Source organism: Rana temporaria, chromosome 7 (assembly GCF_905171775.1).
Source record: "Rana temporaria chromosome 7, aRanTem1.1, whole genome shotgun sequence".
NCBI lineage: Eukaryota > Metazoa > Chordata > Amphibia > Anura > Ranidae > Rana > Rana temporaria.
In genome coordinates this window covers 71474737-71490668 of record NC_053495.1, presented here as the reverse complement: position 1 = coordinate 71490668, position 15932 = coordinate 71474737, and the positions used below count along the sequence as shown (strand labels likewise).

Genomic DNA, 15932 nt, shown 5'->3' with positions numbered 1-15932 from the left:
TAGAGGGAGTTCCTGCTTTTAAGGATCAGACTGATAGAAGATCTGAAGCACTGACCCGCTCCATGTTTACCATGCTGGGGTCTGCCTTGCGGCCTATTGTGGCCACTGCCCTGGTGTCTCAGACACTTACTGAGTGGGCAAAGATTTTGCGCCAGGCTGCGGAGGAGCACCAGCTCCCATCCGAGGTAATTAGACTGGCTGACCAACTGGTCCAGGGCCTTGTCTATGTTTGTGACGCTTCACTAGATGCAGCACCCTTGGTATCCAGGGCCTCTGTCTCGGCGGTGGTTTTACGCCGCCTCCTTTGGCTAAAATGCTGGTCTGCGGACCAGGCCAATAAGAAGGCCCTGGCGGATTTGCCCTTCAAGGGTGAGAGGCTTTTTGGGTCTTCTCTGGACGACATTATCAAAGATGTCACAGGAGGGAAAAGCACTTTCCTCCCTCAGTCCTCCAAGGGGAAGGAACCCCGCCGCAAGCCGGGTCCTTCTTTTCCCGCACAGAAGCGCTTTTTTCGTCAGTCAGGGCCCGCGGGTAAACCCTCCCAGCCCGACAGGGGCCCAGCTGGGGGACAGAAACGTCCCTGGGTGCGTAAGCCAAACAAGCCGGCACCCAAGCCTGCAAAACTGCATGAAGGCCTGCCCCCGCCCGACTCATGGGTGGGGGGACGGCTTCGCAGGTTCACAGCTCGGTGGACCTCTCTGCTCTCCGACCGATGGGTCTGCGAGGTGGTCTCTTCGGGGTACAAAATAGAGTTTCTTTCCTATCCCCAAACAGATTCTTTCCCTCAAGTCTCCCTCTCCTACCAGCTCGTCGGGCTGCCCTGTTAGGGGCAGTAAGGGACCTGCTAGGTTGCGGAGTAATTTTACCTGTTCCGCAGGACGAGAGGTTTCAGGGTTTTTACTCGAATCTGTTTGTGGTCCCGAAGAAGGACGGGTTCCGTCCGATCCTGGACCTCAAGGCTTTGAACGTCTTTGTGAAGGTCAGAAAGTTCCGCATGGAATCGATTCGCTCGGTGGTAGCTGCGCTCCACTCGGGGGACTTTCTGGCGTCCTTGGACATCAAGGACGCATACTTGCATGTCCCAATCTGCGCAAGTCACCAAAGGTTTCTGCGTTTTGCTATCGGGGAGGATCACTATCAGTTTGTGGCCCTCCCTTTTGGCCTGGCGTCAGCGCCAAGAGTTTTCACCAAGGTGCTCGCGCCGATCCTAGCTTTGCTGAGACAGCGAGGCATTGCCATCGTGGGCTACTTAGACGACCTCCTTCTGAGAGCAGCTTCTGCCTCGGAATTAAGGGAGGACGTGTCTATAACCAGCCAGACCCTCCAAGAGTTCGGGTGGGTCTTGAACATTCAGAAATCGGTCCTGGTTCCGACTCAGCGCTTGGAATACCTGGGACTGATTCTGGACTCCTCAATGGCGAGGGTTTTTCTACCCCTGGAAAAATTGCAGACGCTCCAGTCTGCTGTGAGAGTTTTGACATCCCGAAAGTGGTCGTCTCTTCGGTTTTGTATGCGGGTTCTGGGCCTCATGGTAGCCTCGTTCGAGGCGGTACCGTACGCCCAGTTCCATACCCGAGTACTACAGAGGGAGATCCTGTCCAAGTGGAACAGATCCCCATCGTCTCTGGATCGTCAGATTCAGGTCAGCAATCTGGTCAGGACTTCTCTGAATTGGTGGTTGAGGTCCCCGGCTCTTCGAGCAGGGAAGTCTTTTCTCCCCCTCCAGTGGACGGTGGTTACGACGGATGCCAGCCTCTCGGGCTGGGGGGGCGTCTGGGGGGTCCAGTCGGCCCAGGGTCGTTGGACCCTAGCAGAGTCCCATCTACCGATCAATGTCTTGGAACTTTGGGCAATCAGGCTATGCCTCTCCTCGTGGTCAAGGAGGTTACAGGGCCGCCCGATCAGGATTCAGTCGGACAACGCTACGGCGGTGGCTTATATCAACCATCAGGGGGGAACCCGAAGCTCGACTGCAGCGTCCGAGGTCGCTCACATCCTAAGCTGGGCAGAAAGAAGCGTGCCGGCTCTGTCGGCGGTCTACATCCCAGGCGTGGAGAACTGACAGGCAGACTACCTGAGTCGCCAGATGTTGGACCAGGGAGAATGGTCGTTGCATCAGGAGGTGTTTCAACTTTGCAGGAGATGGGGATATCCGGATGTGGATCTCCTGGCCTCTCGTCTCAACCGCAAGGTGTCGAGGTTCGTGGCCAGGTCCAGGGATCCCTGGGCAGACGCGTTGGTAGCTCCATGGGGTCAGTATCGATTGATCTATGCATTTCCCCCACTGAAGTTGCTGCCTCGACTGCTCCGCAGAGTGGAGGCCGAGGGGATCCCGATGATCCTAATCGCCCCGGATTGGCCCCGGCGTCCGTGGTACGCCGATCTCGTGCGCCTAGTGGCGGATACGCCCTGGCGGCTGCCAGTGCGGGAGGACCTACTGTCCCAAGGTCCTATACTCCATCCTGCTTTACAGTCGCTGGCTTTAACGGCATGGCTATTGAAAGCCAGGTTTTAAGGGACCGAGGTCTTTCCGACTCGGTCATTCCAACTATGCTGCGGGCTAGGAAGTCTTCCTCTAGGAAGATTTACCATCGCACTTGGAAGGCCTACATCTCTATGTGCGAGGAGATGGGTTGGCGTCCACGGACGTATTTGGTATCCAGAATCCTGCTGTTTTTACAGCGTGGCGTGGATCAAAAGCTCGCCTTAAGCACCATTAAGGGTCAGATTTCAGCCCTGGCTGTGTTCTTTAAGCGGCCTTTGGCGGCCCATTCGCTGGTGGGTACTTTTGTGCAGGGGGTTCGTCATATTCTTCCCCCTTTGAGACCACCTCTTCCCCCCATGGGATTTGAATCTGGTGCTCTCGGTTCTTCAGAAATCTCCCTTCGAGGACATCAGAGAGATCCCTCTCTTGACGCTTTCTCAGAAGGTGGCCTTCTTGGTGGCGATTACATCTGTCAGAAGGGTTTCTGAGCTGGCGGCCTTGTCCTGCAAGTCACCATACTTAGTTCTCCATAGGGACAAGGCGGTGTTACGTCCGCGACCTTCCTTTCTTCCGAAGGTGATTTCATCTTTTCACCTTAACGAGGACATTGTACTTCCGTCCTTGTGCCCTAAGCCGGTGCATCCTAGGGAGGTTGCACTTCATTCCTTGGATGTGGTACGCGCCCTGCGGGTGTACCTGTCAGCTACGGCTCCGTTTCGGAGGTCGGACTCACTTTTTGTGTCGGTATCTGGTCCACAAAGGGGCCTGGCGGTCTCGTCTGCCACCATTTCTCGGCGGATCAGACAGATTGTCATACAGGCTTATGCTCTTAGGGGGCGGGCGCCCCCGTTTCCGGTCACGGCACATTCCACCAGGGCAATTGGTGCTTCCTGGGCTTTCCGACATCAGGCGTCTGTCTCACAGGTGTGTAAGGCGGCGACTTGGTCGTCCGTTCACACTTTCTCAAAATTTTACAAGGTTGATGTGAGTGCATCTTCAGATGCTTCCTTCGGCCGCAAGATTTTACAGGAGGCTGTTTAAAGTTGCATCTCCTCCGTTGAGGAGCTCTGCCTGTTTGGGGTGAAGTTGTGTGTGTTTTTATTGACTGATACTGTTCCCACCCCTCATTTTTTTGACACTGCTTGGGGACGTCCCACTTTGTCATGAATGAAGAGGCTGTGTCCGTCCATGGACGACAAGAGAAAATAGGATTTTTTGTACTCACCGTAAAATCCTTTTCTTTGTCGTCCATGGACGGACACAGCACCCACACCTCCTTTTTTTGGGTTTGTACTGCTTGTTACGAACTGAGGCTGCATGCTGCTGGGAGGAGGGTTATGTCCGGAGGGACCGCCCCCTGGGCGGGGCTGTTCAGCTCTGTTTTTAAAATGACATGTATATGTATCTAACATGTTCTGCCTAGTCCTCTCCTGTAAACAGGGAACATAACCCACTTTGTCATGAATGAAGAGGCTGTGTCCGTCCATGGACGACAAAGAAAAGGATTTTACGGTGAGTACAAAAAATCCTATTTTTTCTTATTCCACTGCCCCCCCACATTACAATACGATTAAGGCTCTTATTATTTTTTCATGCTGTACATACCTTAGTACAGCATATTCACCCGTGCATCCGGGTTGCGAGTCCCGCGGTAGTGGGCGTTCCTAACATGTGTCCCCCCGTCGCGTAAGCCGCGTCACGATTGGCGAAAAGAGCCGAACGGCGATGCGCATGCGCAGTATAGCGCCGACTCGCCGTTCGGCTCCTTTCGCCAACCGTGACGCGGCTTACGCGACAGGGGGGAGCTCGTTTTTGGGCAAAACGTCATTGACCAGCATGTGAGGAACGCCCACTCCCGCGGGACTCGCAACCCGGATGCACGGGTGAATATGCTGTACTAAGGTATGTACAGCATGAAAAAAATAATAAGAGCCTTAATCGTATTGTAATGTGCGGGGGCAGTGGAATAAGAAAAAGTAGTTTTTAGGGTCAACCACCCCTTTAAGAGATAGGCTGGTACACAATGTGGTGGAACCACCCACAGCCAAACCCAAAATGTTTTGGGATATGAAAGGTTTCTTTGGGTGTGGACGAGGTTATAGTTGTGCGTGGGTTCCGAGCAATGTCAAAGAAGTAAAAGCATTTTTTAACCCCAATCTGATCATGGGGTGGTCATAATGTTTTGGCTGATTATGGGGTGGTCATAATGTTTTGGCTGATCATGGGTTTGTCAGCTCCCACTCTACTTTTTAAACATTGAGCTATAATTCCCCTCAGAGCTTTGTGGGAGGAGCTATAATTCTTAGAGCTGTGTGGAAGGAACTATAACTACCCTCCGAGCTGTGTAGGAGGAGCTACAATTCCCCTCAGCGTTGTGTGGGAGGAGCTATAATTCCAATCAGAGCTGTGTGGGAGGAGCTATAATTCCCCTCAGCGTTGCCAGGAAACCAATGTTTCCTGGCAACGCTCATGGCCTGTTTATGCAGGCTCTAAGCACAGGTCAGAGTATTTTTCTTCTCCTGAATACTTTTCATTCTTCAAACGGTCGTATTTTAAAAACTATAAATCTTACATTTTGATGCATAGTATGTCTCTGAAATATTAAAATTGAAGGCCCAGTCCCAGTTTAGATATTGCCCTTCAAATTTTAGATGGCTAGAGTGTAGTTTCAATGAATGTCAATGAATGGCGTGAGTTGCAAACAAATGGTCATATTGTGAAAACTATTAGGACTATGGCTTAGCAGTGGACATGTGTAGTGGCAGCAGGGATAGATGAACGTTTTGATATAAGATTTGTGTAGGTGGGCTTGAAAATAAGGGAATTTCTGTCCTGTCCTGATTTTTCAGCTTTTGTCAGCTCCCACTCTAGTCTTGCCATTTATTCCTATGGGACCAATTTCGGCGCAAAAACAACAATATTTCATAAACCATTAGGCAAAACATTCCACAGATTAATAGCACACCAGCGGGAACAATCTGCACGTTTCGGTATATTACTTGTCTATGTAGTGTAAAAGCTGTGGGAGGAGTTAGGGTGGTAAATTTGGCTATAATAATAATATATATAGGTGAGATAACAGTAAGTGGTCTTGCTATGCAAGAACACTTAAATATGTAAACGAGAATCATGGTGGATACACCAGTTTTGATCTTTGTGGCCAGGTGGATTAAACAAAGATTTTGACTTGAGATGTTTTCTGAGCAATTATTAGTCTGCTTTCATTTTCCCTTTTCACCTGGCAGTGGTCATTTATAGTAAATATCTCCAGCCTTGATACATTATTTTTTTAATAACTTCACCCCTATCTTATTGGTATACATTAGTATATGATTATTCTCTGGTATTTAATACCCCAGTTGTATTTGATATGTTGGTTTTATAATTAGTTCTATTTTTAAATATTTAAAAAAACTATTTAGACTAGTATTCTTGATTTTGATATTAAATAGTTTTTATAAGCATTAAATCAATGATCCCGATAGTCTTCAACAAAGTTCCCACGTCGTTTCTTTGTTTTGTATCCACAAAACAAGATACGTCGAATTCCGCGTTGAGTATGCAAATTAGCTAGATACGGCGTTCCACGAACGTACGTCCGGCCGGCGCATTTTTTTACGTCGTTTGAGTTCGGATTTTTCCGGCGTATAGTTACCCCTGCTATATGAGGCGTATCCTATGTTAAGTATGGCCGTCGTTCCCGCGTAGAATTTTTAAAATGTTACGTTGTTTGCGTAAGTCGTTCGCGAATAGGGCTTTGCGTAGAATGACGTCACCGTCGTAAGCATTGGCTTGTTCCGGTTTAATTTCGAGCATGCGCACTGGGATACTCCACGGACAGCGCAAGGGCAGTTGAAAAAAAACGTAATTTACATCGGGTCAAGACTTTTTTACATAAAACACGCCCCTATCACATACATTTGAATTGCGTGCCCTTACGCCGCCTAAGTTACGCTACGCCGCCGTAACTTACGGCGGAAATTCTTTCCGAATACCAAAAAAAATGTAAGTTACGGCGGCGTAGCGTATCATAGATACGCTACGCCGGACGGAAGAATGCGCCGATCTACCTGGAATCTGCCCCAGAATATCTATATTTCTATATTATTTTTATTTTATACTTTTTTAACATTATCTATTATGGGCTAGATTCAGATAGATTTCGGCGGGCGTAGCGTATATCAGATACACTACGCCGCCGTAAGTTAGAGCAGCAGGTCCTGTATTCACAAAGAAGTTGCGCTCTAACTTACGGCGGCGTAGTGTAACTGGGCCGGCGTAAGCCCACCTAATTCAAACTAGGCTGGTTGGGGGCGTGTTCTATGCTAAATAATCTTGACCCCACGTATTTGACGTTTCTAACGAACGGCGCATGCGCCGTCCGTGGACGTATCCCAGTGCGCATGCTCCAAATTACGCCGCAAACACTCATTGGTTTTGACGTGAACGTAAATTACGCCCAGCCCCATTCACGGACGACTTACGCAAACGACGTATAACGTGAAAAATTAGACACGGTTCCGACGTCCATACTTAACATTGGCTGCGCCATCTTTTTGGTGGTTTATCTTTACGCCTGAAAACGCCTTACGTAAACGGTGTATCTTTACTGCAAGGGCCGGGCGTACGTTCGTGAATAGGCCTATCTAGCTGATTTACATATCCTAGGCGTAAATCAGCGTACACGCCCCTAGCGGCCAGCGTAAATATGCAGTTAAGATACGACGGCGTAGGAGACTTACGCCGGTCGTATCTTAGCAATATTTAAGCGTATCTCAGTTTGAGAATATGCTTAAATATACGACGGCGGGGATTCGGACTTACAACGGCGTATCTACTGATACGCCTGTGGTAAGTCTACATGAATCTGGCCCTATATTTGTATATAGGTTATCTGAACGTAGCAATAGGAATACCCTAGAATATGCCAATTTAATTTATTTATCTGCATATTATATGTTTTTCAATTTTTTTGTTATATACTTGTTTATATATTTCAGGCGTTATTTATTCATTGGATTGTGTGAGGTATGATGTAGCAGGTTGCATAGTTATGTACATACTTGCATCTAGGGCTATGGTGTGATATTCCTCTACTACCGTCCTGTTTAAATTCCTTACCGAAATTGCAGCAGCCTTTATGGGTCAACAAGGACTCCGTAGGGTCTTGGCATAACGTAGTAAGATAATATAGATGCAATAGTTGTTTGTCTGCATTTGTATCCAAATAGTTTTTCCCTATGCAGTACACTTATTGTGGACCATTACCCAGCACTAGAGTGTCTGCGGTAGTCGGCAAAATGGCCGCCGGCACATATATTAGATAGACATACTTACGTCCAATCAAATTTCCCCCTGAAGAAGCTACGACACCCCCTGTGTCGTCACGCGTAGGGGAGGGGACATGACGGCAGGAGAGTCTCTGTGAGGACTATTTACCATATCCCGATCTGTACATCCTATAACAGCCTGTTAGAGTGGTGCACTGTCGCACCTGCAGTATGTGAGTACCCCGGCAAGGGATCTTTCTTTTTATTTAAATAAATATTGTTAAAACGTTACTTGCACCATCCAGGTTTTTTTCTCATATATTTTATGATCTTGAGCTGCCTGCCAAGGAACCCAGGATTATCCATTAGAACCCAGGTGTGGTTCCTAAACGTGCTCAGACCAAGCTTAGTTGCAAGGTCGCACATTCTAAGATGAGCGTCCATTACCATAGGGGAACACCTGTGTGACTACACCTTGGCATGTCTTTTGGATCACTCACTGGGTCGTGTGTTGTTGTATGAACTGTATTATACATCACCCTTGGATTGCTGCTACTGATTACATGCACTAAAGCACTGTGGAATTTTTCATTAACAATGAAGTACCTTAGAATACTTTTATATGGACTTGTGTGCCATTTTTAAGGATTGGACTGTTTACCACTATTATTTATTATGCATGTTTATGCACTTATGCACCTTAGGCCCCATACACACCATAGAATCTATCCGCAGATAAATCCCATCGAATGGGTTTCAGCGGATAGATTCTATGGTGTGTACACTCCGGCGGATATTTATCCGCGGATATTTCCGAATTCTAGCAGATAGATATTTGTCGACATGCACAGAATATCTATCCGCTGGAATCGGATCCCACGGATGGATCCGCTGGTCTGTACAGACTCACCGGATCCATCCGTCCAAAGGGATTCCCCGCACGCGTCGTAATGATTTGACGCATGCGTGGAATTCCTTATATGACAGCGTCGCGCCCGTCGCCGCGTCATAATCGCGGGGACGGCGCGACACGTCATCGCCAGAGGATTTCGGCGCGGATTTCAATGCGATGGTGAGTACACTCCATCGCATTAAAATCTGCTGAAATCCTCGAGAGGATTTATCTGCGGAAACGGTCCGCTGGACCGTATCTGCGGATAAATCCTCCCGTGTGTATGGGGCCTCAGTGTGATGCGATTTATTTTTTGATGCCATTTATATATATTTTTGTAATTATTATTTATATATATATTTACTTGTACTATTTGTTGGCACATATCTACATTACTTACTGGACACATATCCCCCTTACTTTGTATATTGGTGTGTGCACTATCATTTCATTAGCGCTGCATTTTGTTCATTTTAAAAGGTCATGTCTTGTTTGATTGGCTGTTCGCCTAAAGGCCTTTTTGAGGCAAGTAGGCGAGTAGCCCCTCCTCAATAGTCTGTCTCTGAGGTTGGCTGCCTCTTTGTGAAAAGACTGATCACTAGAACAGTTTTCCCTAATACGCAAATATTGGCTGTAATAAGGGATAGACTGAATAGACTGTTGTGGGTGCGAGCTACTGGCATGTAAGATGGTATTGCCTGCTGTGGACTTACGATACAGTCCACTAGGCAGGCCACCATCTTGGTTTTTGGTAAAACTGACATCAAGAGACGTGATAGTAGATGTATTCCCATACTTTTCTTTTAATTGAACAAGCTTAAGTTAGAAGCTGATTAGCTACCATGCACAGCTGCACAAGATTTTGCACTCTCTAGTTTTAGTAAATCAACACCAGTGTTTAAATCTAGTGATTGACTGCTCAGGCCTGAGTACTTCATCCTGGAAGGAAATAGGGTCATTGAGGTGGAAAAGGCAAATAAGAAAAGTTATTATCAAGTCAGAACTCCAGATTTCGTTCTAGTTCTGAGTCAGTGAATAAAATGGTATTTAACACAAAAGCAAACAATTATTATATTGCATCTTTCCATTTCTTAGATGTGATGGCTGCATTGATTTTCTTATTTAGGCTTTTTTTTTTTTTTTTTTTTACAATGTATTTTCATCAAGTGATCCAGCCAGTAAGTCTGTAATTTTTTTAAAGATCAAGCTCTCCAGTAGAATGTATCAATTACAGAAATTAGACAAACCATTTAATACTAGCAGGGGTGCTTACAATGATCAGCTTTTATTTAATTGTTTTCCATTCTTCTCCAACAGGTATCACCAGTCCTGTTTCAACCGGGAGTGAGAAGATCAAAAAAAACAAGTGTGGTGTGTCCTAAAAGAAGGAAGCTCCTAAAATAATGTACAGAACTTTAGAGACAGTACAATATTTGTTCTAAACTTGAAATTAACTTACATTGTGCCACTGTTTGTTACCAGGCAACAGAATCTCAGGGATCAAGAAGAATTAGGCTATTACATATAAGAATCTTACATATTGTATGGGACAAAAACTAGCAGAATGTGCCCATCTGTAAGCTAATAACAAATTAATATGGTTTAAGCCACAGAGAACACAGATGGAAATAAAATCTCCGTAGAGGTTCTAACCCTTCCCCAATCTTCTCAGAAAAATTTAAAAATGCTTTGGCTTTAGATACGCTAATACCTTGTCCTACCTAGTCAATAGACATGTGCGTTCCCATTCGTAACAAATGGATTTTCGTACGAATTTGTTAGTATTCGTACAATCGGATCAATTCGAACATCCGAAAAGCTGAAAGAACCAAAATACGAAAATTACGGAATTACGAATAAGCAAAATAACGAACAAGCGAAAATACGAACGTATGATTGGACAATCTTACTAAAATATGAAACACCGAAAAAGCAAAAGAACGAAAATGACATCTGTAAAGAACGATTTGCATTTCGTATTTTAAATCCTTTGTCTGTTCGTATTTTAATTCGTATGTTCGTATTTTCATTTGTGTGTTTTGTAAATCCGTTTCTTTGTCTGTTCGTAAATTTGTGTACTTGAATCGTTCTTTCGAATTTGCACTGGGCAGTGTAGTTAGTGAGTGATGTATCTTACTTAATATCTTAGCCAATCAGCTTATCTCTTTTGTGCTGAGTCACATTGTACAGTGTAAAGCCTCATACACACGATCGGACTTCAAACAAACTTTTCCGTGGATTTTTGTCTGAAGGGAGTTGGCCAGACTTTTGAAACCGAAAAAGTTTGTCCGATAGAGCGTACACACGGTCGGATTTTTTGGAAAACGCTCATTTTGAAGTTTGTTGGCAAAAAGTCCGACCGTGTGTACGGGGCTTAAGAGAAAGTATATACTAATATGGATTAGCCGCGTGTTGCTATGTATTCACGAAAGTACAAAATTACGAATCCATTAAACGAAAATTATTATCTAACAAAATTACGAGTCAACGAAAATAAATTAGACAGAATTACGAATCATTCAGTATAAACGAAAATAAAACTGTTACAAAAATACGAACGGGTCTGAATAGGAAAACTTGCGTCTTACGAAATACGAACGGGTCCGAATAGGAAAAAACTTGAGTCTTACGAAATTACGAATCTTTACGAATCTACGGAACGAGACGAAACTAAACAAAAAAATACGATTTTTTTTGTTGTGCACATGTCTACTAGTCAAGGTTGCTTACTAACTAGCCTAGGTTATTTAACTAAGTTTAATAAACAGGTTATTTTTTACACGTACCTGGCTAGAACATCATGAGCATGTAAACCTAAACAGTCCTTGACTAGGGTATTACTTTCCACAAGCTGTAATTAAATGGCCATAACAGCCCTTTATTACCAACCTGTATAAATAACAGATAAATAACACATTAGGATAAATAGGTGCTACATGCACAAAACACTGGTGAAATCTGAAAAAAACAATGAATAGTGCAAAGTCCATATGAGTGGAGAAATCGCAGAGAAAATCAAAAAGAAGGCAGAAAGTTCTCCAAATGGGTGAAAAGTATCCTGGCAGTATCCCGTGAATCTGTAAGACAGACGATAGTATCCTAGGGAAGAGCGGCGTGCTGACGTCACCACAATTTGCGCTGTCTATCCGGAAGGACGAGCGGACAGTACAGCCGGCCGGCTAACACACGACACGCACGATTTTTATTGCTTAATTGTAAGTGCAATACTTTTTAATATTAAAAACCTTTTTTATGGTAAAACACTATGTCAGCCTTCTCTCTTTTGGGTTACACTATGGAGATTGAGTGGTCTGATCTATGAAAGTGAAAAACGTACCCTGGAGATCCTGGAAACTGTCTCGGTGGTTTTACTTGGCTACATGCTTAATTATTTCAATCATCTGGTAAGCAGCTAGGTTATACTGGTGGAGGATACTATCGTCTGTCTTACAGATTCACGGGATACTGCCAGGATACTTTTCACCCATTTGGAGAACTTTCTGCCTTCTTTTTGATTTTCTCTGCGATTTCTCCACTCATATGGACTTTGCACTATTCATTGTTTTTTTCAGATTTCACCAGTGTTTTGTGCATGTAGCACCTATTTATATTTGAACGTCACGTTGATATTGTTTCACATTTTTGCAGCGCAGCTCTTTTCACAACCATTTGTATTTATGTCCATCTAACATATGAGTTGCAGCAGCTTGTTTTTTTGTTTTTTATTAGTTATTTTTATTTTGTTATTTTTTCATGTTTTTTATTCTTTCGTGGCTGGTCTCATACCATTTACGTTTGAATTGACCAGCGCAGTATTTATTCCTATACAAATAACACATTAGCCCTGGTTCACATTGATGCTACTTTGAAATCGTGCTACTTCACTTGAAGTAGCGCGATTTCAAAGTAGCAAGGTCAGAGCGATTTCAGCTGCTATTTGATAGACATCTGTGTATCTATTGAAGTCGCACCTGAAATCGGCAAAAGTAGTGCAGGAACTACTTTTGCAAATTGGTGCGTCGCCGCAAAATTGTTGTCGCACCGTTTGGAACAGTGCCATTGCCTCCAATAGGCTGCGAATTGTCATCCGATTTGATCTCTCAAATCGCATGACAAATCGTTCCAATGTGAACCTAGGCTAAATCACAGTTGATTAGTTCCCGGTCAGCAGCAGAGAAGAAATTACCTGCATCCAACTTAATTAGGCCTCCAGCTGCCAAACCACCGACTCAGAAACAACAGGTTGCAGATACAGTGCTTTGAAAAAGTATTCATACCCCTTGACATTTTTCATATTTTGTCATGTTACAACTAAAAACGTAAATGTATTTTATTGGGATTTTATGTGATAGACAAACACAAAGTGGCATATAAATTGTGAAGTGGAAGGAAAATGATAAATGGTTATCCAATTTTTTTACAAATATGTGTAAATGTGACGTGCATTTGTAATCAGCCCCCCTGAGTCAATACTTTTTAGAACCACCTTTCGCTGCAATAACAGCTGAAAGTCTTTTTGGGGATGTCTGTACCAGATTTGCACATCTAGAGAGTGAAATGTTTGCCCATTCTTCTTTGCAAAATAGCTCAAGCTCTTTTAGATTGGATGGAGAGCCTCTGTGAGCAGCAATTTCCAAGTCTTGCCACAGATTCTCAATTGGATTTAGGTTGGGGCTTTGACTGGGCCATTCTAACACATGAATATGCTTCAATCGAAACCATTCCATTGTAGCTCTGGCTGTATGTTTAGGGTCGTTGTTTTGCTGCAAGGTGAACCTCCATCCCAGTCCCAAGTCTTTTGCAGACTCAGGTTTTCTTCTAATATTGCCCTGTATTTGGCTCTATCCATCTTCCCATCAACTCTGATCAGCTTCCCTGTCCCTGCTCAAGAAAAGCTTACCCACAAAATGATACTATCGCCACTATGTTTCCCGGTGAGGATGTTTTTTCTTTAAGACCAAAAAGTTCAATTTTGGTTTCATCTGACCAGAGCACCTTCTTCCACATGTGTGCTGTGTCCCCCACATGGCTTCTCGCAAACTGCAAACGGGACTTCTTATGATTTTCTTTCAACAATGGCTTTCTTCTTGCCACTTTTCTATAAAGGCCAGATTTGTGGAGTGCATGACTAATAGTTGTCCTGTGGACAGATTCTCCCACCTGAGCTGTGGATCTCTGCTGCTTCTCCAAAGTTACCATGGGCCTCTTGGCTGCTTCTCTGATTAATGCTGTCCTTGCCCGGCCTGTCAGTTTGGGTGAATGTCCATGTCTTGGTAGGTTTGCAGTTGTGTCATACTCTTTCCATTTTTCTGATGATGGATTGAACAGTGCTCCGTGAAATCACTGAGATGTTCAAAGTTGGGGATATTTTTTTTATAACCTAACCTAATTCTCCACAACTTTATCCCTGACCTGTCTGGTATGTTCCTTGGCCTTCATGATGCTGTTTGTTCATTCAGGTTCTCTAACAAACCTCTGATTGCTTCACAAAACAGCTGTATTTATACTGAGATTAAATTACACACAGGTGAACTCTTTTTACTAATTAGGTGACTTCTGAAGGCAATTGGTTCCACTAGATTTCAGTTAGGCCCTGTACATACGATCGGACCAAACCGATGAAAACGGACTGAAGTTCAGTTTCATCGGTCCAAACCGACCGTGTGTGGGCCCCATAGGTCCATTATCCTTCGGTCGAAAAATTTAGAACTTGCTTTAAAATGTAACCGATGGACGCCTTACCGATCGGTCAAAACCGACGGTTAGTACGCAAAAGCATCGGTTCAAAACCCGTGCATGCTCAGAATCAAGTCGACGCATGCTTGGAAGCATTGAACTTAATTTTTCTCAGCACGTCGTTGTGTTTTACGTCACTGCGTTGAACTCAATCGTTTTTTAAACTGATGGTGTGTAGGCACATCAGACCATCAGTCAGCTTCATCGGTTAAAGCGATGAGAACGGTCCTTAGGACCGTTCGCATCGGATGGACCGACCGTGTGTACAGGGCCTTAGTGGTATCGGAGTAAAGGGGGCTGAATACAAATGCATGCCACACTTTTCACATACCTTATTTATTTGTAAAAAAAAAATGAAAACCTTTTTATCATTTTCCTTCCACTTCACAATTATGTGCCACTTTGTGTTGGTCTATCTCTATCAAATAATATCACCATAAAATACATTTACGTTTTTGGTTGTAACATGACAAAATGTGGAAAATTCCAAGGTGTGTGAATACTTTTCAAGGCACTGGTTCAACATATCAACTACTGGGAGCTGTACCTAAGATGTGTCCCTACCAAGTACATTTTTGTCCCATACTAACCTTGTACCCAGCTTGCTGCCATAATTTAAAAAAAAACACAGCAAATTTAAAAGCTTCCCTAAAACAAAACAAAACTGGGTGAGGGGGGAACCCCAGAACTAAAGCACAAAAAAAGTGGGGGGATGGAGGGCTGGAAGTTTCTTCAAATGCAGCTTCCCTCCGACTAAAGACCTCCTAAAAAACCTTTTGCTTGCCCACCCCCTGCAGCTCCACCCATTCCTGGCCTGGACACAAATCAAGTAATTCCCAAAACTTACAGTATTTATTTTTCCAAACTAGGCTGAAACCCCTCCCACACCCAAACCACTTTAACCCCTGTCATGCTGGCCCTCTGTCTGTTTTCTCTTGTTTACTCTGGGCCTCACTTGACTAGGGTATTAAAGAAGGTTTGTCTCCATTCTACTCTGACCATCACTCCTTTTACCCCCTATAAATAACCACACACGACCACATGCTGGAGTTAAATGGCCGTAGCAGCCTTTATTACCAAACTGTATAAATAACAGATAAATGACACATTAATAACAGTTTAACTGGAGCATCAAAGAAGAAAGTATCTGTGTCCAACCTAATTAAGCCTCCAGCTGCCACACCACCAACTTGGAGACAACAGGTCACAGATACCAACTACTGGGGGAGCCGTACCTCAGACCCATCCCTATCAAGTACATATTTGACCCATATTAACCTACCAGGACCTTGTACCCTGCCACCACCACACTGCAATCCTCCATATCCACAGGGCCCTTTTAATACCATCCTGCAAACCTAAAGACCACATGTCAATACCCATGGCATTTAGTTGCACTCCATCACCAAGAAAGTACCTCCACGTGTCAACCTCCAATTCCCGATACTGCACAAATCCAAGTCCATTTCTTTTGCAGCTGGCGGCTCCTGTTTGGTCTGGATCCAAAGGCACTGGTACATGTATTGGTGTGCACGGAGAGCAAACGTTT

At 44.5% G+C, this 15932-nt stretch overlaps 1 protein-coding gene across 1 annotated transcript in view; it reads left to right on the top strand.

Annotated features, from left to right (window-relative positions):
* The window catches only part of FAM83F (family with sequence similarity 83 member F), a 186971-nt gene extending 176667 nt beyond the window's left edge, over nucleotides 1-10304 (top strand). Inside the window, exon 5 of the mRNA XM_040359580.1 lies at nucleotides 9965-10304. Within this exon, the coding sequence (XP_040215514.1) occupies nucleotides 9965-10029 (65 nt within the window). The 3' untranslated portion in view covers nucleotides 10030-10304. The remainder of the gene's footprint in view (nucleotides 1-9964) is intronic.
* The last annotated feature ends 5628 nt before the right edge of the window (nucleotides 10305-15932 follow it).